Source organism: Carlito syrichta, unplaced genomic scaffold (assembly GCF_000164805.1).
Source record: "Carlito syrichta isolate Samal-C Ts95f unplaced genomic scaffold, Tarsius_syrichta-2.0.1 Scaffold312770, whole genome shotgun sequence".
NCBI classification, from domain to species: Eukaryota; Metazoa; Chordata; class Mammalia; order Primates; family Tarsiidae; genus Carlito; species Carlito syrichta.
The window spans coordinates 557216-584882 of record NW_007256866.1 but is presented as its reverse complement, the minus strand read 5'-3'; the positions used below and the strand labels follow the sequence as shown (position 1 = coordinate 584882).

The window sequence follows — 27667 nt, the reverse complement described above, 5'->3', positions numbered from 1 at the left end:
TACATTTGTGTTTAGAAAGGCGGAGCCTCGCCTTTCCAAACACTCAGGGCTCAGTCCGACATGTCAGTGAGTCCGCATTCCCTGAGCACACCCCGGCTGGGTGGTGGGGAGGTGATGTGGGTGTTGGGAGAGTAGTGGGGGGACAAGAGGCCATTGACAGGGAGACAAAACTGTCCCTGGATGTAAACATCACCATGAAAACTCCACAAACATTTGCCAGTAAAGATTCTTTTCCCTTCTCCTCCCGCCCCGCAAGCAGGGAGAGAGCATGCCCACCCCTGGGCTCACACCGTGCTCTCCATCACCCACTCAGAGCTGCCGAAAGTCCCCCGGGCCCCCACCAGGTCACTCTCCTCAAAGGGCAAGAGCATGCCATTGACAGAGAGGCTGCGCTTCGTCCAGATGTTCGAGACCCTCCGAGGAGGGGGGCTGTAGCCACCAGGGGCGACCCCTCCTGTAGCCGCAGCCGCAAAGTCCCCCATGTCGAAAGAGTGGCTGCGTTTGGCCTTGCCCTCCAGGGGCAAGGGGAGCAGGCTCCTGGCCCGGGCCGCGGGGGGCCCCAGCAGTGGCTCTCGGTCCGACTGGTGGCCCCTGGCCGACGTCCCAGACCCTCTCCCAGCTGGAGTCCTGGAGTCCAGCAGCTCCTCCTTTCTCTGACTCTTGAGGTCCAGGGAAGCAAAGGCCCCCATTAGGCGGTCAAGGCTGGGCTTGGGGCGAAGGGTAGGGGGTGGGAGCCTCCAGGGGCCCCGTCCCAGTCCTGCAGCCTCCCCACTGCCCAGGGAGCTGGAGGAAGAGGAGTCACTGCCTCGGGCCAGGCTGGCTGTGAATTCGACGAGCTCGTTGCGCACCACCACCTTCGGTGGGACCTGCGGCGGGGCCCCTGCGGGTGTGCTGCCTGGAGGTGGTGGCTGAGCCCCCATGGTCTGCGAGTACACGTTGCTGACAGCCGCTGCCATCTTGCCGGGGGCCCCATGGTTGCAGACCTTGTAGCGCACCAGGAGGACGATGATGAAGACCAGCAGCGTGGCTACGATGATGCCCCCGATGACCAGGATCATGGTGCCACCCAGGATCTGGCTGTGCATGGACTGGCACTGTGGGTAGTCAGCCTTGGTGAAGAACTGGGCGCAGCCCACGATGTTGGTAGCCGTCAGCGTTGTGGCCGTGTCATCCCACATGGCTAGTACACACAAGTCATAGCCGGTCCCTGACACCAGGTTGTTGACCACGAAGGCCTTGTTGGAGGCTGGGATCATCCTGGGGTGGACACAGAGGGGGCAGAGGGGCAGGGTGATGAGGAGGGGACAGAGGCAGAAACAGAAAGAGTAACCAAGAGGGGCAGGGGGACAGAGACAGACACAGAGAATGGGACACGGCCAAAGAAAGAGAGACAGGTGAAGAGGTATAAGAGGGAAGAGACAGAGAAGAGAGGGAGGAGGGAAAGGAGGAAGAAGGGGAAGGGGCCGGCAGGTGGTAGGAGTTGGGCAGAGGAAATAATGAAGGCAAAAGAGATGTGAAGATAGAGACCCAGGTAAGGGAACAGAGAGACAAGTTGGGTGGAAAAGGAAGTGGGAGAGGAAGATGATGGGTTGGAGCAGCACAGAGAGATGTAGACAGAGAGAGACACATCAGAGATCGGGGGTTGGGGTTGGGGGGATGACCCAGAAGATACAGAAATAAGAAGACAATGAGTATGAAAATGAAAGGAACGAGAAAGGGGACAAGTAACAGTAGAGACAAGGGAAGCATTTAGAGGTCCAGAAGAAGAGGAAGGCACTCAAGAGAGGTGAGAGAGGACACAGGGCAAGGCAGAGGGAGAGACACAGAGGCAGAGAGTTAAGGTGTGAAGAAGCAGAAATTATACAAAGGGACAACCTGCCACCCCCTTCCCCTCACCTGCTACAAATATTCCCTCAGTCTCTGGGAAGGGAAATGGGAAGGGTCAGGGGTCAAGCCAGCTCTGGTCCTGTTCTAGCTCATCCCTGAAACTTGGTCCAGCCCTTCCTGTATCCTCTAAGATTCATCAGAATCACCAGCAACACACACTGAGCCCTCTCTATGCCGTGTCAGAGACGAGGTCCTGCCCAGAGGAGCCAATACCACCCTCATCTCCAAAGGATTTTCTCATGACTCAGGAGGGAGAATGTTTGCTGCTGACTGGGAGATGGGGTTCCAAGCAGAAGAGGACTAGAGGTAGGAGGTGAGGGCTGCTGCTCCAAGGTGGAGAGACAGTGGGATGTTAAAGACCGGGGGAATTCTGCATCCCAGAGGAAAGGGAGGACCCTTTAGTCACAGCCATCGTAGGCCAGGCTCATCTGAGAGACCTGAGGGAAGGGCTTCTAGTCAGGAAGACCCTGACTACTCCTTCCACCTTAGGGGAGGGTCTGATGGGGTGGCAAGGCCCCACATCGGGGACTGTCCACTGCAGCCAGGGCTTCTCCCGCCTAGCCCCTCCATGAAACTCAGACACAAGTCCTGACCTCTAAGACCCTTATCAAGGCATCACACCTTTTGTTATTTTTAGAGATGCTGCCTGTGTTGCCCCCATAAACACTCCTGTAGAAACACCCACCCAGCTCTGAAGATTCCACTCTGTAGCGTCCTGATAACTCCTCTACTCCCGGAATCCCCATCCTCCTATTTCCTACTACTTAAAAATGAAAGGGCACCATCAGCTCCCATCGGCACCATCCGCTCCCATCAACCCCACAAACCCAGAGCCAGGCAGCCTAATTGAGATCTCAAATATGAAATACCAAAGTCTGAAGACTTCCACCTGGGAGCCCTACACGAAAGATTGGAGCTGACAGGCAGATATTGACATCCCGTCAGTGGGCAGCCCAGAGGCTGCCGCCTCCCGCCTCACTCTCCTCACCTGCTCAGCTACTGAGGAAGCCACACTGGAAGAAACCCGGCCTCCAGGCCCCATCCCTATCCTCAGCACAGTGCTTGGAGCAGATGAGGCCAGAGGGGAGAAGGGGGGGTTGGATCCAGCAGGGACCCTGCAGCCAGCCCCTTAGGTCTATCTGAGGACTTTACGGCTTGTTTGACCCAGGCACCATGGCAGTCCTGTGAGGCTAGTGGTCCATGCTCCCAGTTCACAGAGGAGAAATGGATGAGACTCAGAGAGGCTAAATGTTTTGGCTGAGGTCATACAGATAACTAAGATGAAGAAGGTTGGAACTTTTAACACTGGCTTCTGGGTCCACAGCCTGGGCCTGTTCTTCTCTGTGTGACAGACATGGGAGCCTTTTTTTGTGTCATTTCAGTGAAAAGTCCAGCTTGGTCTGTGGCTGGTCAACCACCTCCTTCCTTGGAGCAGCGCTCAGAGCCTGCTGTGGCTCACATTCCCCCTCTGGCAGAATCCTTGGCTTGCATGGTCAGTGCTTCAGAGGACATGAGTTATTCAAGGCCTAATTCCTTCCTCTTCGGGGCTAATACTATAAGTTGGAAAGGCAGTGCTAAGCACCCCAGAACAGTGACAACAGAGCCAATACCAGCTGGTAACTGTATGCCAGGATCTGTTTTAAGTGCTCTATGTCAACTCACTTCATTCCACAGCAACTCTCTGACATAGCCACTATCACGATCCCTACCACTCAGATGGGGAAACAAAGGCATGGAGGTGTTAAGCAAAGATAACACAGCAGAGCCAGGACTGAAACACAGGGAGACAGCTCCCGTTTGCCCCGAATCACTGCACTTCACAATCTCACTGGGTCATGGGCCCATGCAATAGTGTGTCTATTTGAGGAGGGGATGGGCATGCTTGCTTACTGAAAATCTGCTAGGTGATATAGGTTTTCACCCTCACAATTACATTTAACACAACATCCCCAGGACACAGAAGATGTACCACGAGCCCAGAAATCTCGATCTTTAGCCACCTTCTCCTGGGAGACATACCATGTTACTAAAATTACTACTACTAATAACAACAACAAAAAGAGAGTAGTCAACATGAGGGCTTACTGTGCCAGGCACTATTTTGAGGTATTTAAGAGACTTAAGACTCGTTTAATACTCCCAACAAATTGGAGGTAGTTATATTACTGTCATTTCACTTTACAGATTAAAAAAACAAAAACGAGGCACAGAAAGTTTAAGCTACCTGCCAGGCAGTCTGGCTCCAGGATCTCTGTTCCTGGACACTGGGCCATGCTGCCTCTCAGACACTGCCCATTGCCCTGCCCTTCCTGGGAGACTGTGTGAGGTCTTGCCTGGCCTCTCCTCCCTCCCCCTCGCTTCCCAAGTCAGGGAAAATCATAATGTGATAAAGCTGCAAGTGGGCAAGTTTTTAAGCAAGTGGGAAAAATCAGAGGCTGTGTGGAAAGGAGGGTAAGAACCATACGGCAGCCTGGCTGGAGAGCCCAGCTAAGGAGCTTGGACTGTATTGTGGATCAGGGTTGGCTCTCGAAGGGTGTCTCAGAGGGTAAGGGGCATGGCCAGGGTTGTGTTTGGAAATGCTGGTGCTGAACATTGAGGGGAAATAGGACAAGGCTGGTTCTTGGCAGACCTCTGGCACCAGGGATAAGGGCTGAGTCTGGACAAGAGTAGCATTCTAATTGGCCCATCAGAAACAAAGCCAGAGGAATGCAGCATCAGGATGCAGAGCAGAAAGGCTGCTCCTCTGCCCCGTGGTGTGTGTGTGTGTATGTGTGTGTGTGTGTGTGTGTGTGTGTGTGTGTGTGTGTGTGTGTGTGTACGCGCGCGTGCACGTTGGGGGAGGAGGAGTTGGTTGGAGGGACTCAAGAAGAGCCAGAGCCAGCTGACTCAAAACAGCCCGGCTGGTAAGGTCAAGTTTGCCTTTGTCAATAACACTAAAAACCAGTATTCACCAGGAGCTTACCTTTGCTGGGAAGTTTACATGTATTATTTCATTGAACTTCCTGACAACCCCTTGAGGGAATTACCATCATTCCCCTTTAGAGAAGGAGGAAGCGCCGGGCTCGGTGGCTCAGCCTGTAATCCTGCACTTTGGGAGGCTGAGGTGAGTGGATTGCCTGAGCCCACGGGTTCGAGACCTGCCTGGGCAACTTGGCAAGACCTCATCTCTACAATAAAGCAAAAATTAGCCGGGCATGGTAGCGCGTGCCTGTAGTTCCAGCTACTTGGAAGGCTGAGGCGGAAGGATCGCTGGAGCCCAACAGGTCGAGGCTGCGGTGGCTGGGAGCGGCCACTGCACTCCAGTCTGGGTGACAGAGAGAGACTCCAACTCAAAAAAAAAAAGCAAAAGAGAAGGAGGAAGCTATGTGCTTTGCACTTTCCCTTGGGGTGAATGATGGTGCAGCGACCAGATTAGATCCTTCTGGATCCAGAACCCATACTTCTTACTCAAAAGCAAGACCAGCCTATCTCTAGGCAGCCAGCAGACAATCTGCATGAAAAAGCCACCTGAAATGGGCACTCCGGTGTAGAAGCGGAAGTCATCTCCCACCTGTGTGCCTCTCTCCACTCTATTCCACCCCTGCAACAAAACCACCCACGAATCCTCCAATCTAGAGCTGGAGAGCCTGGATCCCCCCTTCATTCCTGTTCACCAACCATCACTCTGACTGGTAGCTTCTGCCTTCTAAATACTCCTCTGCCTTCCCAAGTCCTGCTTTGGTTCAGGCCTCCTGCAAACAGGCTGTCTACCTTTGGGTGCGCTCTCTGAGACTCAATGCTCAGCACCAGCATTTCCAAACACAACCCTGGCCATGCCCCTTGCCTTCTGAGACACCCTTCAAGAGCCAACCCTGATCTACAAGAGACAGTCCAAGCTCCATAGCTGGGCTCTCCTGCCAGGCTGCCGTATGGTTCTTGCCCTCCTTTCCACACAGCCTCTGACTTTTCCCACTTGCTTAGAAACTTTCCCAGGTAGGAAAACCCTTAGAATCAGCTGGGCTCTTTAGGAGCAAGAGGCACATGCCCCAGGGGACAATTAAAGGTCTTATTTATAAAGGGACTCATTTCAAATAGGTGGGTAGGGTGTAGAGGACGACACATGAATGTGTAATAGTCCAGGGCTGGTTGCCCTTGAGCTGTTACCCTTCCCTGCCCCCCTCCACCCCCAGGCCCAGGAAGAGAGAACCATTAGGTCAGGGCTGCTCAAGGCATCACTCACAGATGGATGCTGGGTTCAGAACTGTTCATTCCTGCTCTATAGTTAGTACAGAAATTGAGAGTAAGCATTCTATTTCATAGACATGTTGCAATGGTTGTCACATTCAAGTGCATGATGATTTTTTTCTGATGGTTTTTTTCTATTATATTCTTACATGAGCATTAATCTGCAACAGATGAAGGGAAAACAAAACGGACCCTTCACGATAACTAGTTTGAGGAGCATGGATCTAGGGCAGGCTTTCTCAGCCTAGTGCTGTTAACACCTTGGGCTGGATACGTCTTGGCTGTGGTGGGGCTGTAACATTTGTCTGCATTTAGGATGGTTCGCAGCATCCCTGGGTTCTGTTCTTTGATGCCAGAATAGACTCCCAGTGTGGCAACCAAAAGTATCCCTAACATGGCTGAATGTCCTCTGGGGGCAAAAATCTCCCTCCACTGAGACACATTGGTCTCATTTGGTTGAGGAACACAAACTTTCAGGGGCAACAGGATGGGGAACCAAAGAAGTAGCCCAATCTCACTCTCTTCTCAGCTCCCAGCCTTCTGCTGCTGCTCTCTAGGGCTGAACCCAACCACAAGCCAGAGTTTACTGGTGCACATGGGTCCACTTTCCAGGGTGCAGAGCAGGGTGAATGAGGGGAGAGGGGATCTGGAGGTATTGGCTCAAACATTGGGTCACAGCCCTTTGAGAAAAACATGCTTCTGAAATCCTGATGGATTTATTTCCATCGTATAAACTAGCAAAATCTCTGTAAGCAGAAAGCATGAATTGCTATTTTAAGTCAAGTTGCTCCAATGTGTTAAATTTAATTAAGCTCACACGCTCTAAAGACAATTTGAAACTGCAACCCCAAGCACTTACCCAGGAAAAACAAAACACGCATAAGTGGCTGTTTTTCTTTCTTTCTTTTTCTGTTGGGATTATTTGGGCATTGTTCATTCAGTCTGACAATAGCAAACATATCTGCAGCTGATACCAGAGGCCTAAGAAATCACAGATACATAGTGGTGACACTAGGTCATATCTCTTCACTTTCAACCTGCCCAGTTCTGTATGGCAGAGAATGACATTTCCCAGCTTCCCTTGCCTGCTCTTAGGTTTCCAGGCCCTTTGGGCTGCCAGATGGGCTTGGCCATACAGGCACTGGAGGAAGACCAGAGGGCAGGAAGAGGGGAGAGGCCAGGCATCTCTTCTTCCTCTTCAAGTGATTTCTTCCTGCCAGTCTCTGAGCCTCCTCTGTGATTCAGGCTCCCATGGTTCTAGCACCTGCCAGACACCTTTGGATCTTAGTCTCTGGTCAGCCCATCTTCTCCCACATTCTTCCAGCCTGGAATAGGGGCAGTTGGGTGCTCGTGGCTTCTTGCTATTGCTAATCTCTATGATGCCTTGCTGTCCCCTGGTTGACCTCCCCATCATCACTATAACCCAATCCCTGTCCTTAATTCCTTCTTTCAAAAGACCTAAAATGTTCTCTCTTTTTTTCCTGACTCAATCCTGAATGACACAAGGAGATAACCTTTACATTATTGAGAATATTCTACCCACTGATTAATTTCTCCTTATTTCCTTGTGCTTTGGGAAAAAAGGATTATGACTTCCTGTCCTTTGCAGCATATCTTGGCTGAACCTGGCAACATTCCAGCTTTAGGAAACACTTCACCACACTCCCAGAATCACGCATCTCTCCCGAAACAAGCCAACTTGGTCCCACCTCATACAGTGGTCCCTCTTCCTTGAAACATCGTCTCTTTTTCCACTCAGTGACCTCATCCTTCAAGGCCCGATTTGTCTATCATCTCTGGCCTCTCAGGAGCCACTCTTTTCCTCCCCTGCCTGTCAGAGCCCTTCCCACGTGGCAGGTGTCTGTTTTTGCATGCCTCTCCCTTGAGGACTGAGGCTGTGTCTTGTTCATCTTTGTATCTCTGCTGCCAATCCTGATATTAATATCTGGCCCGGAGTCAATACTGAGCAAATATTTACCCTATGGTTCAGCAGTGATTGAGCAAGCATGTTGCTGAATGTTGGGGCCTAAACACACGGGAGGGGTTCTCATTGGAATGCAGGGGACAGCTAATGGTGGGCGCTCAGACACTGGCTTGTTCTGAGGAAAACCTTCTAGAGTGGTGTTTTTCTGTATCCTTGGGCTTACCACAAGGGCTCCTGAAGACTTTTCGTGGATGTGCACATAGATATGCATTTGGCGAAGTGAGTGAAGAGGGGCAGGTGAACGTGTGTTTGTACGTGTGTGTGTATGTGTGTGTGTGTGAGAGAGAGAGAGGTATATGGGGTATGTCTGTATGTCTAGTCATTTGTCAGTTCAATGTGTGGGTATTTGAGAGAGTGTATGTGTGTGTGTGCATACGTGTGTGTGTGTGTGTGTGTGTGTGTGTGTGTGTGAGAGAGAGAGAGAGAGAGACAGAGAGACAGAGAGAAAGGCATATGGGGTATGTCTGTATGTCTAGTCATTTGTCAATTCAATGTGTGGGTATTTGAGAGAGAGTGTGTGTGTGTGTGTGTGTGAGTGTGTGTGTGTGTGTGCGTGCATGTGTGTGTGTGTGTGTGAGAGAGAGAGAGAGAGGTGTAAGGGGTATGTCTAGTCATTTGTCAGTTCAATGTGTGGGTATTTGAGAGTGTGTGTGTGTGTGTCAGAGTACAGGTATTTACATATATGTGGTACACAAGGGGTCCTGGTCCTAGGCAACATTAGAACATTAGTCACTGTTCTGTCCCACTTCTACCCAGTTCCCACCCCACCTTCCCCCAGAGGCTCCCACGTGCCCTGATTTCTGAGGTGGCTCCTTGTGTGACCTCTCCCAGAGACACTTGCAGGCAAAACCTACTCTTTCTTAACAAAATAGTTTGAAACCCATCAGGCATTTGGGCCTTGGGAGTGGGAATGGGAATAGGAATGGAGGGATTATAAGAGAGTTTCCACCCAAGCCTTGTGGCAAAGCCTATGGTCCAACTATCAACCCATGCTCCCCGTTCCATGGCCTTCTGTCTAGACTAAACTTCCCAGCCTCCCTTGCGATTAGGTATACCAAGTGGCACATTCTGGTAAACAGAACATAGAGGAAGTAGTGTGGACCACCTCTGGGCCAGGCCTTCAGAAAGTGGAGAGTGCCCTCCTCATACTCCCCTTCCATTCTGCCAGCTGGACACTAGGGTGGTGACGGCCACAAAGCCTGAGAGGAGGTGGACACCAGGTGTCCAAGTCTCCCTGTGAGGAAGGTCTCCTGATTAACCCAGCACAACTGCCCTGGTAGCAGGGCAAAAAATCAAATTCTACTGTGCTAGAGCCTTTATATTTTTTGCAACCCTTTGCAACAGCAGTGACCTCCCTGGAGAACACAGCCCCTTGCAGATAAAATAAGGTGTGCCGCCGGGCTCGGTGGCTCAGCCTGTAATCCCGCGCCTTTGGGAGGCTGAGGTGAGTGGATTACCTGAGCCCACAGGTTCGAGACCCACCTGGGCAGCAAGACCTCATCTCTACAATAAATCAAAAAATCAGCCAGGCGTGGTAGAGCACGCCTGTAGTTCTGGCTACTTGGAAGGCTGAGGCGGAAGGATCGCTGGAGCCCAGCAGGTCGAGGCTGCGGTGGCTGGGAGCAGCCGCTGCACTCCAGTCTGGGCGACAGAGTGAGACTCCAACTCAAAAAAAAAAAATGAGGTGTGCCTCAGGGGTTTGTTACATGTAGCGGGAGAGACAGAGAGAGAGAGAGAGAGACAGAGAGAAAGAGAGGGAGGGAGGGAGGGAAGGAGAGAGAGAATATTTGCATAAGAGGGAGAAATTTGTGTCTACACAAGAAATGAAATCCTTGCCTTCTTAGAATCATCGCAAACATCACCCCTTTTATCAGCATGGTTCCTCCAGCCTCCACTCGCCATTCCCCCTTCACTGTCCCTTCTTAAGTGTTTTGTCCTCTTCTCTCCTCTCTCAGTGATGCATGGTGGCTGCCTGCCGAACCAGACCTTACTGGGAGAGGTCACACCAAGCTTCCCCGGCTCTGCATCCTCATCACCAGCTCTTCACAGCACCACTGGCCAGCCAGCCTCTCCAGCCAGCCTCCAGATCTCAGACCACATGACACAGACTCATTAGACCCAGGCAGGAGGCCCTGACTCCCAGCTGTTCCTGCAAACCCCAAGGGCCTGTTTGTTTTCATGCATGAGCTGCAATTGGGCAGAGGAGACAGGACTGGTCTGTCTTGCATATGCTCTACTAAGCACATACTACGTGCCAGGGGCCTGACATGCAGTGTCTCTTTGATCTTGCCCATTGACTCTGTGAAATTGGAATAATTATCCCCACATCACAGATGAAGAAACTGAGGCTCAGGCAGATAGGCTGCCTACTAAAGTTCACACAGCTGGAAGTGACCACACCAGGGCCGCGAGCACCATCTTCCCTGTACTGTCTCACATTGAATTGAATTGAATTGAACCGAATCGGGATTTAGCAGGACGCATGTCTTAGAGTCAGGCCAATGGTTTGATGCAACTTAAAAAGAAAAGAAAGATATATTACTTTACAATGACGGTGAACATTTATTGAGCGCTTACTCTATGTCAAACACTGCTCTGAGTACTTTCCGTGTATTAACTAATTTAATCCTGGTAGCAACCCTATGAGGGAAATACTAGGATTATCCCCATTTTATAGATGTGGAAATAGAGGCTCAGAGAGGCTGAATGACATGACTACGGTCTCACAGAAAGGAGGTTTGTGCTCAGTCAAGAGCTCAACCCAGCACTTTCCCATTTTCTCAATTAATGTTCATGATAAACCTGAGTACACTTAATAATCCTTGGTTTAGAGATGGTTAACTGAACTGCCCTGAGGCCACAGAGCTAGTTAGGGTCGGATATGGGGCTCCAGTGAGGGATGAGGGTGGTCTTGTTACTTCAGAAAACATGCTGTGTTGCCCAGACTGGTCACGAAATGACAGATCTTTAGAATGGGATTATCGTGGTACTGATGTGACTCAGTGAGGGCCCCAAGGGTCAGAAGTCTCTTGTTAACTTCCAAGGCAGGACCATGGGTCAGGGACCAGGGGCTCGGGACCAGGTTCTGTCCCTGCTCTGCTGTGATTGCAGCATGGGGCTTCCCCAGGTCCCCTGGGGCACCCCTGCCTTATTGGCAGTCACTTCCCCCTATCAGCCAGTGAAGGAGTCACGGGTCCTTTCAACATAACGCACTTCAGATTCTGAAGTGCGCTGTAACCACTGCCTCTGCCTCAGGTGTCCCTGGACATTCGTCCCCACGACGCCCAGGACAGCAGGCAGGTGGGGCAGCAGCCCCTGCTGAGTTGGACTTTGGGTGTCCTCCTCTCCCCCAGCCTCTTCTCTAAACAAGCAGAGCAATGATCTTGTTAAAATCCAGGTGGCCTCCTGTCCTTCCTCTGCTCAACGCTCTCCCCTTTTCCGGTGAAGCCCATCTCACTAGTCAAAGTTCTCATGTGACTCCCAGACCCCACACAATCTTGGATTTCCTCTTTCTACTCCCTCTTGCTTACTCTACAACAGCTACCTTTTGCTTCTTGAACCTGCCAAAGGGCTCTTGCCTCAGGGCTTAGGTGCTGGCTGTTCCTTTTGCCTGGATGCTCTTCCTCCAGAACCTATATACTCACTGCCTCACCTCTTTCAAGTCTCTTCTACCATGTCACCTCCTCAGGGAGGTCACCCTGACCATCCTATTTAACACTGTTCTTTAATTCCCAAGTCCATGACTCTACTCCCGTTTTTCCCACTGGTCTTTTACCGCCCAACAAACAATATCATTTACTGATTACACTTACTGGTAATTGTTTATCTTTCTCTCCTTCCATTAGCATGCCCACTCATTGAGGTCAGGGCTTTGTGTCTGTCTTGTTCACTAATATCGCCACAAAACCCGCTATAGCACTCGGCATACAGTAGGCTCTTGAAAGCATTAGGTGGACTGGCAAAAGAAATGAATGTTCTATATCTACCCTACCCCATAAAGGTATTTGCTGCATGCTGCCATTTAAATGTGACTTCAAATTCATTAAAATTTAATAGAATTGAAAATTCAGTTCCTGAGTCACACCAGCCAGACTTACACCAGCCAGATTTCAAGTACTCAGTAATCTCATGTGGCTAGTGGCTACCCCTGCAGGACATTTCCATCATCACAGATGGTGTTGTTGAATGGGACTGTCCTAGAGCATGCAGGGTAGCCTGGTCCATGTACCCCAGCAGATGGTATCAACACTGCCATTTTCTATGTGAGCCCTGATACATCAAACAGGTGGGACAGGCCAGGTATGTTGTCTTGCTTCAGGGCAGCTCATATCAAGGGATGGCCTGGTCTTGGAGGCTTCAGTCCAGGGCTTTGAGCTGCTCTCCATTCGCTCCAAGGCTCTGGAGGGCTTTATCTTTTCGCTTTGGTTCTTCTGGCTTCCCTTGATGCCTAGGACCTCTGGGTTTAGTATGCCGACTCTGGGGTTCTCCTAGATCTGACTCAAGTTCATCTGTACCCGGGAGTGTTCTGCCTTTCTACCTCACACATGCAGCCTATGCCCCAGGCCCTTCCCAGAGTCTGATCCCACTGGCAGATCTGCCTTTCTCTCCCTGTGGTCCTCAACCAGGTCCTTCCCTTGACCAGACTAAGTCTTTGGGCACCCTCACGTCCTTTGTTTCTAACCCTTATTCCTGCTTTTCCGTTTCTCATCGTCAAGTTACTGATGTGTCTCTATTAAGAAAAACCCCCGATAAGCCCAATAACGATGATAGATGTCACCCCTCCCAGGAATACCTGCCATCAGTAAGGGAAGCTGAAGAGGCAGCAGAGTGCAGAGTTCAAGTCCTAGTTCTGCCACTTATGCTGTCATACTTTACCTTGGACAAGTTTCTTAACCTCTCAGTGTCTTGGTTTCCTAGAAATATTCTGTTTCTGTAAAGTGGAGCATTTCATCATCTCTGCCTTATTGGGTTGTCATGAAGATTCAATGAGTCATTCCTAAAGCACCTAGGCCAGCGACTGGCACAGAGAAGTTCCACATGAGGGTCTGTTTCATAAACGAGTGGGCCATGCTTAATCCACATAACTCCAAAGAAACGTCTCTGTGATGGCAGAAATCCAGGCCTTCGGGTTTTGTTGGTGAACCTCGTGCAAGATAGAAACTGGGAGACTTGGGCAGAGCCTGGCCAGGGCTGGGCTGGCAGGGAGATATCTTGGCTTCAACACTTGCAGCAGGGTGTGTTCCCGCCCCGCCCCCCACGTGACTCTTTTCCGGAAGACGCGTGGAGGAGGTGAGTAAAGCCCTGGCTGAGCCATTGCAGAGATTACTGGAAACTAGGCCAATGCAAGCTGAGCCCCAGCAGGCTGCCTCTGCATGCCTCTCCCTGGAGTCAGGTGAAGAAGATCACACTTGTAGAGGCCCTACCTCTGCTCCCTGACATGGAGGCGCGGCCGATCCAGTTGCTGTGCAAAGGTTTGGCCAAGTGCAGTCCCCAGTGATTGGTGGAGATAACAGTGTTAGGGAGGGAGCTTCACTCTGCTCCATGGGGCTCCCTCACAGAGAGGAGCAAGCCAGAAGGTTGGAGTACCGGCACTGGCCCAGGATGCCAGGGGTTCAAACCTCAGTGCCATCACTGACCAGCTGTGCAACCTTGGGCAAGCCACTCAACTTCCCTGTAAGAGGGGGAAATTGATGAGCCCCCTTCCCAGAGCGGCTATGAGGACTCAGTGAGTCAACCCCAGTGATGTGAACAGTGTCTGGTCCCCAGTGAGTGCTCAATGTATCGAGGCAGTATATTGAGGCAGAGGTCAGAGAAACAAATCCAGACACAAAATGGGATACTAGCTCATGGGGTAGTACATAGTCCAGCTCAGGAGGACAGTTAACCCAAGATCTGGCAGCCTGTCTTAGTGCTCTCTGGTCCAGGCAATTTTCTTGCTGACTCACCAACATGTCTGCAGGCTCCTTCTGCCCTCTCCATTCACAGATTGTAGGAACTCTGGGTTCAGATGGGCCCTGAGAGCCACTGTGTTCCTCGGTGCCTCTGTAACAGGCCCACCTGGCTGTCAGCTCTCTGCCCACACTTTCTAGGCTAGGTGTCGTCCCAGGCCCAGACAACTTCGAGTGGCTCACGTGGGGTTGTGGGCTGACAGCCTGCAGCTTCCTCCCACCAGCCTTAATGCAACTCCACAACCCCATGGGGCTGCCCAGAACAAGCCTGTTTCTTTTTTCTCTCTTTTTTATTTTTGGGTTTTTTTTTGTCTGTTTGTCTGCTTTTTTTTTGAGTTGGGGTTTCACTCTGTCATCCAGGCAGGAGTGTAGTGACACAATTACAGCTCACCGTAGCCTCCCATGTAGTTGGGACTCAGGAGATCCTCCTCCTGCTTCAGCGTCCTGTGTAGCTGGGAGCACCCAGTTATTTTATTTTACTTTTTTTGATAAAGATGAGGTCTCACTATGTTGCCTAGGCTGGCCTTGAATTCCTGGCCTTCATTGATCCTCTCTTCTCCGCCCTAAAGTACTGGATTACAGGCGTGAGCCACCACGCCCAGATGTTTCTTTCCTTTCCACATGCTGGTGCTTCCCAAATCGTGTGGCTTTCTCCTATCCCACTACTCTAGAATTCACATTCCCTTTCCCTCCAGCTCACTTCCCTGCTTCCCTCAGATCACACACCAATTTGTCTTTGGCCTTCTTCTCTGGAGGGGTCAAAGTAGCAGAGACCAGCCAGATCCCACAGGGTCCCATTAGACATTACACTTCTCATGAGTGCCGCTCTCGCTCCCCAAGAGTACACTGGATTCCCTGGAGGCTGCATCCCATGAGTGGTTCACACCAAGCGGATGTCCATCAAACGCTCCATGCCCTCTCTAAGGCTGCTGTTGAGCCATGTTGAGACCATCCTGTTCTCCTGAAGCAGCCCCTCTGGCCCTGCAGGCTGAGTCAGCCCAGGTGAGCTCTTCAGCCCAGAAGGCCTCTGTGTATACATCCTCAAAAGTCTTTATAGATGCAGAACTTTTCTCTGTGTGTCATTGTTCTCAGCTTCCAACACCCAAGGACTGGGGCGGCCTGTCTCAGAGGAAAGAGTGGGTGCTTTGGAAACAGAAGTCTTTCTTTAAAAACCAGGTCTGACCCTGACCCATTGTGTGACTCTAGATCATGTCTATCCTGTCTCTAAACCTCAGTTTTCTGAAGAAAATGGGATAGTGTGAAATGGGATAGTAATACCAGCCCTCTGTGGTGAGAATGAGAAATTAAGTGCAACAGGGATCCACGTGTCTGCTCCTTCCCTGGGCCATTTGGTACCACAACGACAATGACTACAATGATGAGAGTTGTCATTTATCTCCTAGAGGAGCTGGGAAGAGTTTGCTCAACAACAATTCATCACTTACAGGAAAAAAATGTATAAGGTGTCAGATCAATTATACCTTGTTGTAAACATAGACGTGTGCAAAATGAAGATTCCCCACTGGCCGCATCCAAGATGCGCTAGAACAGCCGGCAGATGCCAGGTAAACACCATTCAATGATGAACCTGCTCGGACAATTTGCCCCAGCTAGCAGATCCATAATTTCATGGGGGTATCACCCTGGGCAAAGACATCACCAGCCTCCCTAAAAATGCCATCATAGGCCAGGCAAGATGGCTCATGTCTGTAATCCCAGCACTTTGGGAGGCCGAGGTAGGAGGACTGCTTGAACCCAGGAGCTTGAGACCTGCCTGGGCAACACAGCGAGACCTCATTTCTACAAAAATATTATAAAATTAGCTGGGCATAGTGGTGGGCACCTGTCGTCTCAACTACTCTGAAGGCTGAGTCCAGGAGGTCAATGCTGCAGTAAGCCATGATTATGCCACTGCACTTCAGCCTAGGCAGCAGAGTGAGACCCAACACACACACACATACATACACAGACACTTTTAAAAATTGCCATCACAGTGCTCATTTGGGCAGCAACTAACTGAACCATACAGAGATTTGCATGGCCCCTACAGAAGTACAGTGTGCACATGCATCAAGTGTTCCATGTTTCATGAAATTCTTATATGTGCTACAACATGGATGAACCTTGTGTGGGTCCATGTGCTACAACATGGATGAACCTTGTGTGGTTCCACTTATATAAAGGACCTAGGGTCATTAAATTCACAGAGATAGGAAGTAGAAGGGTGTTTCCAGGGCCTGGAGTGGGAAGGAATGGGAAATTATTGTTTAATGAGTACAGAGCTTAGTTCAAGATGATGAAAAAGTTCTGAGATGGATGGTGGTGATGGTTGCATAACAATAGAAATATACTTAATACAACTGAACTATACACTTAAAAGTGGTTAAAATGACACATTTTATGCAAATTTTACCACAATAAAAAATGGCAGGCTGGGCTCCGTGGCTTAGCCTGTAATCCCAGCACTTTGTGAGGGCTAGGCAAGTGGATTGCCTGAGCCCGCGGGTTCGAGACCAGCCTGGGCAACTTGGCGAGACCTTGACTCTACAATTAGTAAAAAATTAGCAGGGCATGGTTGCGTGTGCCTGTAGTCCTGGCCACTTGGAAGGCTGAGGTGGAAGGATTGCCGGAGCCCAGCAGGTCGACACTGGGGTGGCTGCACTCCAGCCTGGGGGACAGAGTGAGACTCCAACTCAAAAAAAAAAAAGGCAAAAAATATGCTCTCACCAAGCACATTCTGCCAAGTGGGCAGGAAGAGGAGAGGTTGTTGGAAATATATGTGCTACTTCAGCATGGCTGATAAACACTTGGGTGGTGGTTGCCATTGGGAGGGGCTTCTGGGTTCCACTGTCCATGGGCTCGGGTGGCCCTGACAGGTCTGGGGAAGTGGCTGCATTTAGGGTGAAGTAGAATGCACCCTGGCCGCCTGCTTGTGATTCTACGTGTGTCCTGATTGTTGAAGACTAGGAAGGCCCCAGAGCAGAACTTGGCAGGACTCCCATACCTGGGAGAAGGCTGCTGAAGATAGAGCGTGATGGTTCAAGCAGCTGGGCCTGGGTTCAAATCCCCGCTCTGGCACTGGCTAGCTATGTGACCCTGGGCAGACTACCTAACCTCTCATCATTGGTAAACAGGAATACTAATGCCTACTTGGTGGGTCTATTGTCAGGACTAAATGAGGTAAGTGTGTTAAATGCTTAGCACAGTGTCTGGCAGTAAATGAGTGAGCAGTAAGAACTGGGTTTTGTGTCAGTGACAATGGTGAAGTCTACAGTGAGCCTTTGGCTTAGTCCATTTGAGCTGCTGAACATATTACCACAGACTGGGTCATTTACAGACAAACCAAAATTTGTTTTCTCACAGTCCTGGAGACTGGAAGTCCAAGATCAAGGCACCAGCATCTGGTATGGTGAGGGCTTTCTCGTTGTGTCCCCACATGACGGGAGTGGGGAGGACAAGAGAGACCCAGAGAGCTCCCCCGTCACTCTCAAGCCCTTTTAGAAGGACCCTAATCTCATCCATGGGGGGTCCTAAAGGCCCCACCTCTTCACACTATCATATTGGGAATTAGGTTTTAACCCATGAATTTTTGGAGGGGACACAAACATTCAGATCCCCGTACCCTTCATAAAGCAAATCAGGGTGAAATGAAGTCCTCGGTCATTTCATGGGTGGGTACTGGGGTCCCATCCTTCCCCTCAATTTTAACCCTCTTTCTCTCTCAGATCAGAAGCTCCTGGAAGAAGAAAATCGTATCAACCCCCAGACAACTTACTGACTGCCACGCTAGGTGGGTCACTTCATATCTCTGTGCCTCATTCAGTTTCCTTACCTACAAAATAGGTTAATAATATTGATCATATGGAGTCTTTGTGAAAACTTGCTCAGTACTGAGTACAGTACTTAAATATGTTTATGCAGTAAAAAGCTGCCATGATGTTTGGATTTAATGTTTGAAGATCAGGTTCAAATACTGGCTCTGCCAATTGCTAACTGAGCAATCTTGAACAAGGAGCTATCTATCACTTCCCCGCATCTCAGCCTCATCTGTCAAACAGGAGTAACACTATGAACCACCCCCCCAGACTGTTGGCAAAACCTACTAAGATGTGAGTCCACTTGGACTTAAGTGGTAAAGCGTTCACAAAAGCGAGGTGTTGTTTTTTATAATGGGAACATTCAGCACCCATGCAAGAATGCGTAACACTTGAAGGTCATTGATACTTCCTTGGGGGCTGCTCTAAGCTGCAAGCCTGGAGGCAGAGCCCATGACAAGTAGCCTGCTGGACACCCGACTAGCTGAGCTGCTGCATCACTCCGCTGCTGCCTCCCCTGTGAAGAGATGCCCTTTCCACCAGTGGTCAGGAGGAGTCCACTCAGCACTTCTCTGGGCTGTTTCTGCTGATTCTCCCCAGACACCTTTGTCTCTAACAAGCAGACTGGCCAGGAAGAGATTCATCAAGGGTGGGAGGGTAACAACCTCTAGGGGGAGAACTCAGGCGGGCAGCAGGGCAGCCACTCTGTGCAGCCAAGTGGGAGTCAGTGGGAGGGAGGATGGGGGAGCAGAGCTGTCTCCACCCACCAGATATCCTCATGTCCAATCTGGATAGACAAGGTTCTGACTCCTGCTCTGCCCCAACCTGCTGTGCAAACTTGGGAAAGTCACTTTCCTTCTCTGCACCTCAATGTCTATTTCTGACATTCTAGAGTTCCAGAAGAGGAATGGTAGGAGCAAGAGAAGGCAGGAAGAGGGTGGGTGAGGCCCAGCCATGAAAGGGCTGTGGGAGTGGGGGCACCAGTTCTCCCACTCTGAAAGCACAGAGGAGTTAGCCCCTAAGTGAGCTGGGCTCTGGGCTTGAATCCTGACTCACAACTGATTGACTATATCTCTACTCCATTACTTGACTTTCCAGAGCTTCAGTCTTCTTATTCATAAAAACAGATTGCAGCTGGGCTTGGTGGCTCAGCCTGTAATCCCGCGCCTTTGGGAGGCTGAGGTGAGTGGATTGCCTGAGCCCGCAGGTTCGAGACCCGCCTAGGCAGCAAGACCTCATCTCTACAATAAATCAAAAAATCAGCCGGGCGTGGTAGCGCGTGCCCGTAATTCCGGCTACTTGGAGGTTGAGGCAGAAGGATCACCGGAGCCCAGCAGGTCGGGTCGAGGCTGCAGTGGCCGGGAGTGGCCACTGCACTCCAGTCTGGGCGACAGAGTGAGACTCCAACTCAAAAAAAAAACCAAAAACGATTGCGAACCCAATTCACAGAGTCACATGAGGACGAGAAACAATGTATGCAAAACAGTGACATACAATGTTTACTCAACATATCATTTACATATGTATGAATGCTTACGTACATTATTATCTATTATCCATCTATCTCCCTCCCTCCCTCCCTCTCCCCCTCCCTTCCTCCCTCTGTCTCTCCTTCTTTCTTCTTTGGTATAGACAACACTAATACCATCTAGTCCACCCACCTCCCAGCAGGACACCGCATGGTGGCAGAAGGTGAACCATCTGGGGGCTCGGGTAGTCTTGGACCTGCGGTCTCTGCCGAGTGGGCAGATAACCCTCCCCATGGGATTTATTCATTAGCCAGAAGCTTTAAGGTGAGGCTGACCTGGCCTGGAGGTGCCCCATCCTGGTTTTGCATGGAAATTACTAGGAGTAGCAGTGGCAATATCCTCCTTCCCCTGTTCTGCCCTAAACCTGGGAGCAGCCAGCACCTGTGGGGACTGGATGAATGAAAGAAGAATAAATGCACTTCCATGTCCCTGGAGCATGGCCATATGGGCCTGTCATTGTCTTAGTATGGAAGTGATGGTGTAAGTTAATCACATGTCTCAATCACAGACTTATTCTCATCTGTAATTTTCTGGGAGTCTCTCCAGCACTGTTTATTAGGGTGCATGGGTCTAAAATCCCAGAAATTGGCCTGCTGCAGCTGGGGAGAGGCCACGCTGGGCTCTTATGAGGAGTGGCTCTTGATCCCCTCACCTGCAGGTGGGATGGAGGGTGAAGCCCACCTAAGGTGGGGACTGTGTGAGTGTGTATCCATCGGCTGGTGTGTGTGTGTGTGTGTGTGTGTGTGTGTGTGTGTGTGTGTGTGGTTTTGTGATAGTGTATGTCCATTGGCCAGTGTATGTGTTTGTGTGTATGTATCAGCACTTGTGTGTCCATTGGCTGGTTTGTTTGTGAGTATGTGAGTATACAAGTTTGAGTGGTGTCCATTGGCCAATGGATGTGAGTAGATGAATGTGTGTCCCTTGGTTGGTTTGTGTGTGTGTATATGTGTGTGAGTGTGAGTCCCTTGGTTGGTGTGTGTACGTGAGTGTGAATGTGTGTCCCTTGGCTATGTGGAAGTAGCCTTGAGTTTGTGAGCGCAAAGAGGAGGCATTGGCCTGGGCTGTGGGCACCTGGAGCACGCACCTGAGGACAGCAGTGCAGGCAGCCTCCTAACCAGAGCCCACAAAATCCTGCGGGTCTGTCCCCACTTCCTCTCTGCCTGTCCCCACAACTGCCCTGCACTCGCTCTGCTCCAGACCCCTGGCCTCCTTGTTGCAGCCTTTATGATGACCTTGCCTGGCTGTTCCCTCCACCTAGTGGGCCCTTCCTGCAGCCCTCGATTGGGCTCACCTCCTGCAAGTTTCTGCTCAGATCTCACCTCCCACTGAGGCCTGCCTGGCCACCCCATCTAACAGTGCAGTTTACTCCTCACCCCAAGCACACCACCTACCCTGTCTACAGTCCCTGTTCTGCATGGCACTTACTGCCTCCCAGTACCGTATCACTGGCTCAAGTACTATGCCCGCTGCCCGTTGCCCGTTGCCCCACAAGGAGGGATCTCCAGTTGTTTTGTCTGCAGGAATGTTCTAAACACCCAGAGCAAGAGCATATATTTGCTAGCATATTTGCCCCTGGTTTCTCATCTGTGTACAACATGGGGACAATCATAGGTGCCATCCACATCATGGGGTTGCTGAGATTCAGTGACTGAATATCTAAAAGTACTAAGAACAGAGCATGGCACACAGCTCAGGAGATGCTGTCTATTACGATTACACTCCCTAGCCTCCTGGCAGCAGGGACAGCATGCATGGACCCTGTGAAGGGTCCGGCACAGCAGCAGTCATCCCAGCCAGAGGAGCCTGACACATAATACTCACCCCACTCCCATCCCACCCCTTAACCAATCTCAGTAATGAAGTTTTCCTGACCTTCCCCAGCCATGGGACCCATCCTTTAAAGTCCCCCTTTGGGTTAAGAAGTTAGTTGTCAGTACATTCATAAATGGGAGGAAGCAAACAAGCCCCCAGCCCTGCCCAGCCCTGGCCACACAGCTCCTAGGCAGAGCCTGTGGAAAATTAACAGAATGTGACTGACAAGTGCATCTTCTGATGGGTGCAGAGCCACTCAGACTATGCAGGACCTGGAGTTCTGGCCTGGGAGTCTTGAGCCCAGATGCTTCCTCAGCTCTGCAGCCCCTAATGAGCTACGAGACTGGAGACCAGTCCATCCCTTCTTTGGGACTCTGCTCTTCCTAGGCATGGCAAGGGTTTGCATTAGACCCATTTCTTGAGTGATTTCCAGGCTCATTTATTCATCCAAGAAATTTCACAGAGAGCCTGCTATGTGCCAGGCGCTGCTCAAGGCACTGGGAGACAGCAGTGACTGCCACGGACATAAGCCCCTGGCTGGCGGAGTTGACATTCTCCGTGGGGACAGGAAAGGCAGTATATAGAAAACAGAATTGGTCATGCATTTAGCACTTTAGAATGTGGACCGTGCTAAAGAAAAGAGAAAAAGTAAAGCAGGATAAGAAAGAAGGACTGTTGGGGGATAGGGCGGGCAGCCCAACCCTCAGTGGGGTGGTCAGGCATGGGCTCATTGGCAAGGTGACATGGAAGTGAGGGAGATCTCGCATCCTAGGACTCTAGGAAGCTTGATGGCTCTCAGCACTGCTGTATTCCAGATAAAGCTCTGTTTTGGGGTCCCTGGGACCTCCCTCTCCTCTTTCCTTTACCTCTGTGTACACTGAGCCCCGGCCACCCAGGGGGTGACAAGGCTGGAAGACAGATCCCCTAAATCCCCAGGAGTGGGGAGTGATTTACCGCTGTCTTTATTCACACTCCCATATTTCACCACTTCTGGGGCTCTGATGGAATAAATATGACCTTTTATTCTTCACTTTGCTTAAGATTCAAGGTCAACAGCCCAGCTATGATCTATCGATGGCTGCTTCCTCCCTGGACGTCCCCCAGCCAGGGAGCCCCAAGGCTGTCAGAGATTCACAGCGCCATCCTCCAGCCCCGTACGCTCGCCTGCCCCTCAGCACTGGGCCCGGGCCTCGTCGGGTGGGAAGGCAGTGGCAGCAGCAGCTCTGGGAGATGGTGGCTCATGGAGGGCAGAGACCAAGCCATAAATCTCCTCCCTCTCCCCCAAGCCTGTCCCGTCTCTGGGGGTGAACCATGACCCGGCTTTCAGTTCGGTATGGCAAGAGGCAGCAGCAGCTGTGATTCAAATGGCAAGTTATAAATCAGGACGCCCCAGGACACAGCCATCATTTCCCCAGCGTGGAGAAGTGGTGGAAGGCATGCATCAGCCTGCCCATCTCAGATGGGATCCTTGGGCCCTTTAAGCAGCCAAGCCATCTTTTTGCTTTCAAAGGAGCTGTGACTTTGCCAGACATCATCAGCACTGCCAGAAGTTCCTCCACTTGTCTAACTGAGTCTCCTCCTGAAGCACCCACCTGCTCCCTCTTATTCCTGCCTTTGTGTAAGTGAGCGGGAAGGGTGGGTCTGGTTCATACTTCCCATTTCTTCAGGATGGTTCCGACTGACAACAGGTTCTGGGGTTGTTAGTAGATTAGGTTATTGGCAAGGGGACAGCATAGGAAGGAATGGGCTCACTGGACTCTGTTCTGAAGACATCACCTGTGACTCCAAGGCCCCAGCTCACCCCTGCCATCCTAAGTCTTGTTCTGGAGAGAAGAGTGTGGGGAGAGCTTTGGAGCATAGCAGCTCTGGGTCTGAATCCTGGATCTGCCACGTCCTTGCTGGGAGACTTTGAGCGGCTTACCAACTCTTTCTGATCCCTGAGACTCCTAACTTGTAAAGCGGGCATAAGAGAGACACCTGCCCCTCAGGGTGGTTGGGAAGGTGCTTGCTCATAGGTGGAGAGCACACAGCTAGCCCTCAGATGCCAGCTGCCATTTTCAAGGCCTCAAGGCACAGATCTGGGCCTCAGCCTGCCCAGTTTCAAATATCAGCTGGGATACCTCTGGCTGTCTTCTTAACCAGTTTATGCCTCAGTTTTCTCATCTGTAAAATCAAGATAGTAACAGTACCTTCTTTGTTTGGACGTCGAAAGAATCAGATGGGCTAATAAACAGAAACCACTCAGAACAGTGCCCAGCATGGGATGATTTCTCAGAAAAGCTGACTCTTGGTGTTCTCCTCATTCCTGGAGGAGACACTATCTGCATTTACTTGGCACTTTTTTATTTTTTGAGTTGAAGTCTCACTCTGTCGCCCAGAGGAGAGTGCAGTGGCCGCTCCCAGCCACCGCAGACTCCACCTGCTGGGCTCTGGCGATCCTTCCATCTCAGCCTTCCAAGTAGTTGGAACTACAGGTGCGCGCTACCATGCCCAGCTAATTTTTTGATTTATTGTAGAGATGAGGTCTCGCCAAGTTGCCCAGGCGGGTCTCGAACCTGTGGGCTCATGCAATCCACTCACCTCAGGATTACAGGCTGAGTACTTGGTACTTCTAACCTAAGTCTTATTTCCAACCAAAGTTACGAGATGACTTGCAATATTAAAAAACATATAAAATGAGACAAGTAAAATATGCTAATATTGCATTGAAGATAAAGACTCAATAAACAGGCTCCTGGCCTAGGAGGCTCCATGACCCCAGGGTCATGGTGACATCCAAGCACCAACTTTAGTTGTGAACCTCACATGCACACAAAGTTGGCCACAGCCTGGGGCTACTACCCCTGGGGAACAACCTAGAAAGGAGGAAGCAAGATGGCCCAGAGTGACACGAGGCAGCGACTTTGTTGGGGGTCCCAGTCTGTGTGGGACTTGGCACCATAGAAGGCCAGGGGGCGCTGAGGCTGCCTTCAGATGAGGGGTACTCCCAGCTGGGGAGGGGCTTTGTTAGTCCACCTTGTTCTGAGCAGATTGCATTCTGTGTACTGCCCACTGCCAGACCCCACACTGCAAGGAGACAACCCACACCTGGCACACGTCTGAGACCGGGGACCAGAGATGCACCATAGTCCTGCTCCAGAGAAAACAGCCTTTACCTGCAGTGCCTCATCAAGGATTGAGTGCCTATTTGTCCTTCTGGGTCACCTTCTCCAGGAAGCCCTCCCTGACCTCCCCAGGCTAGGTCAGTGCCCCAAGACCTGTTCTCCCACATATATGCACAGCACTCATCACAGCTGCAGCTACAATCAGTGAATGCCTCCCAGCATTGCCAGATCATGTTTGTCTCCCTGGGAAACGTGAGCTGCAGGAGCTGTGTACAGCTGCATCTTCCTGTGTGTGGCCAGACCTGACCTCATAAGCAACAAATAAACACCTCTTGGATAACTAAAGGTGAAGGCAAGGATGGAGGGAGGATGTCGAATCTGAAAACAGACAGCATTGAGTGAACTTTGAGAATCATCTTCAAAAATTAAACGGACGAGTTTTAGAAGAAGAATTCATTTTATCCCTGATGAGGATAAAGGTGGAATCTAAGGGTAGGAGATGGAGGAAGACGGATTGAAAGGCCTGTAATAAGGCAAAACTTTTTAGCCAATAGCACCCAACAGTGGTATGGGCTCTTGAAAAAAGGTGGGAGGTTTCTTGTCTCTGGAAGTTCTTCCGCCTGGGGACAGCCAACATCCCAAGAGGGTAGTGGGAATGAGGGGTGATGGGTGAGAGGAGTGTTGGGCATCGCCAGGATGCACAGAGAAAGGAGAAGGTTGGATGACCTTGAACTGTGCCTTTCTCACCCTGGACTTTTTTCCATCTGAGAGTGGCAAGAACTAGGTCCATTTTAAGACAGAAGAACTGAGCCCAAGAGAGTTGAAATGAATAAGCAGCTGGACGGGTCCCAAGGACTTTGGCTCTTCCCTTTTTCTCCCTGAGCTCTCTTGAACCCATACAGAGTTGAGCTTTGAGATTGCCTTATGGCCCCTCCTCTCCCACAACCTCCTTCTGCTGCTGGAGTTTCCAGTGTGCCTGCTGTCAGGGCAGCATCCCTTGTTGGTCAGTCCCAGTGAAACCATTTCAGCCTCTCCCAGGTTTCTGCCCATTACAGGAGCAAAGAAATGCATCTGTAATGGTGGAATTCAGGCCCTCTGATCTGTGAAGGAAGTTCCTTCTCAGAGTCCTGTTCCTAGGCTCATTCTAGGCAAGGTGGAGAAAATAGGGCTTGGGTCTAAATCCATTCACTCCTGTTTTCCTGGCCTGGCGGAGGCAGCCCCTATCCCACTCACTTTCATTGCAGGATAGATGCTTCCTTCCAGCCCCCTTCAGCTCCCCTCAGACCTTTTCCCTAGCAACAATCAAAAAAACAAAATTAAGGGAGGAGAGCAAAGCCGCCTCGGGAAGCAGCCTTTGGCACGGGCTCACACGCGGTGGCATTTTGACGGGTGGTAAAAATATCTTTCTGGTGTTCAGTGCCGGCTGCCGCTGCTGCGACCATATCAGCTTCCAAAATCCTGTCTCCAGGCCCAGGACCTCGGCAGCCTCCCCGCCTGTCCATGCATGCCCCAGGAGACAGGGCACAGGGTACCAAGCCCCTGCCACAGCTCACCCATACACACCCAGGATTGCCTCTTTCACCACTAGGGCCAGGCACCAGCAAAAACGCACTTAGGAGCCACTAGAGAAGGTGATTTATTACCAGAGATACCGCGGCACACACCTAATGAGCTAATTAAACAAGAACACAGAGAATCCCTCCCCTTCAGAGTGCTGTGAGAGAGGTAAGGGGAGCTGGGTCAGTGAGGGCGTGGGACACCCTGCTCTGCCCAGGGAGACCAGAAACTCTTCCCTACTTCAGGCTGTGAGCTGGGCCTTGGGCTGAGCTTCCTGGGCCAGGCAGATACAGGCCCAAGGATTCTGCCAGAAAAGCATCACAACGTGCTCTGCTCCCTTACTGAGTATTTCTGCTTACTCACATGCCCACACCTTGAGCTCCTCCTGCCCAAAGCAAGGGAGGGACCCTTCCTCCATCTTATAGATGTGGACATTCAGGAGCAGGAGGCTCTCAAGACACAGTTAAGACCCCTGCAATCATCCCACAACTGGTCTTTCTGCTTCCACCCCTGTCCCAGCAGTGCATTCTCCATGCAGCAGCGTTCAGAACTTCTTTCTTAATCACACCATGCCACTTTCCTGCATTCAGTGTCCTCCCCCAGTGGTTTCCATCTCATCCAAGTTAAAATCCAAGACCCAGCCATGGCCTATAAAAGTCTACATGACATAGTTCTGCCCAGTCCTCAGACACACTCACTGTCACTCTTTCCCCAGATGCATCAGAGTCCTTGCTGCCTCCTCTCCAACAAGACATTCCTACCCCAGGGTCTTTGCAGGTGCTATTTTCCCAGACTGGCTCTTTAAATCTCACTCTATTTGGGTCTCTGCTCCAATGTCACTCCTTAGAGGGACCACCCTGATCATTCATATAAAACAGTAACTCTCCAGTCTCTGTGTCATCACACTGCTTATTTTTCTGCCTGGAAACATTTTAAGGGTTTTTGTTTGTTTGTTTGTTTGTTGTGTTTTGTTTCTCTCCTCCCTAAACTCCTTGAGGGCAAGGACTTTGTCTATCTTTTTATCTGGTGTCTTGACCAGACAATACCTATTCATTGACTGAATAAATGGATATCTTGTTCAAAATCCAGAGTTTTCTTCACCCCAGTTCATTCCTTCCCTCAGAACTAGATCTTTGGTCCTCACCAGCAACAGGAGAAATCCCAAAGTCAGGACAGCACTGGCTCCAAGTCTCAGCTTCGCCACCTCTGAGTTATGGGGCCTGTAAATCACGCCACCTCCAGAGGGCTCAGAGTCCTCATCTGTCAAATGGCAATAATGGATCCCACCTAGCAGGGCTAGTGTAAGCACCAAATAAGAGAACACACAGAACATCTTTAGAATAGTACCCAAGATATAGCAAGGGTTCGAGAAACATAGCTACTGTGTGCGACATTCAAGGTCACAATATTCTACCCTCTTCTAACTTGTCTGAGCAAACTTCCTATTATTCCCCGAGACCAGTGGTTCTCGAAGTATAGTCCCTGGACCTGTGGCATCTGCATCGCTAGGAGAATATATTAGGAATGCAGACCCCACTCTAGACCTACTGAGTTAGAAACCCAATGGGACAGGGTCCCACACTGGTGTGTTAACACACCCTCATGCACAGTTTTAAGGACCACTGCCCTAGAGATGGCCTTTCTTCCAGGAATGTCAAGTGTGGTAAATTGAGTCATTGGACCTCTTTCCTTACTGACCTGAAATGAAACAATCCCTCACAGCCTTGTCATGACTCAATGGTGAGTGAAGCACCTTCCCTGTGCCTTGACTTTGGGCTGGGCCATGGAACTTGCTTGGGACCATGGG

The 27667-nt window shown here is 50.7% G+C and overlaps 1 protein-coding gene across 1 annotated transcript in view; it reads right to left on the bottom strand.

The window, feature by feature from the left end:
- Positions 1 to 218: 218 nt before the first annotated feature.
- The window catches only part of LOC103272566 (leucine-rich repeat and fibronectin type-III domain-containing protein 2), a 197798-nt gene continuing 170349 nt past the window's right edge, over positions 219 to 27667 (bottom strand). The window contains exon 3 of the mRNA XM_008070057.2: positions 219 to 1257. Within this exon, the coding sequence (XP_008068248.1) occupies positions 285 to 1257 (973 nt within the window). The 3' untranslated portion in view covers positions 219 to 284. The remainder of the gene's footprint in view (positions 1258 to 27667) is intronic.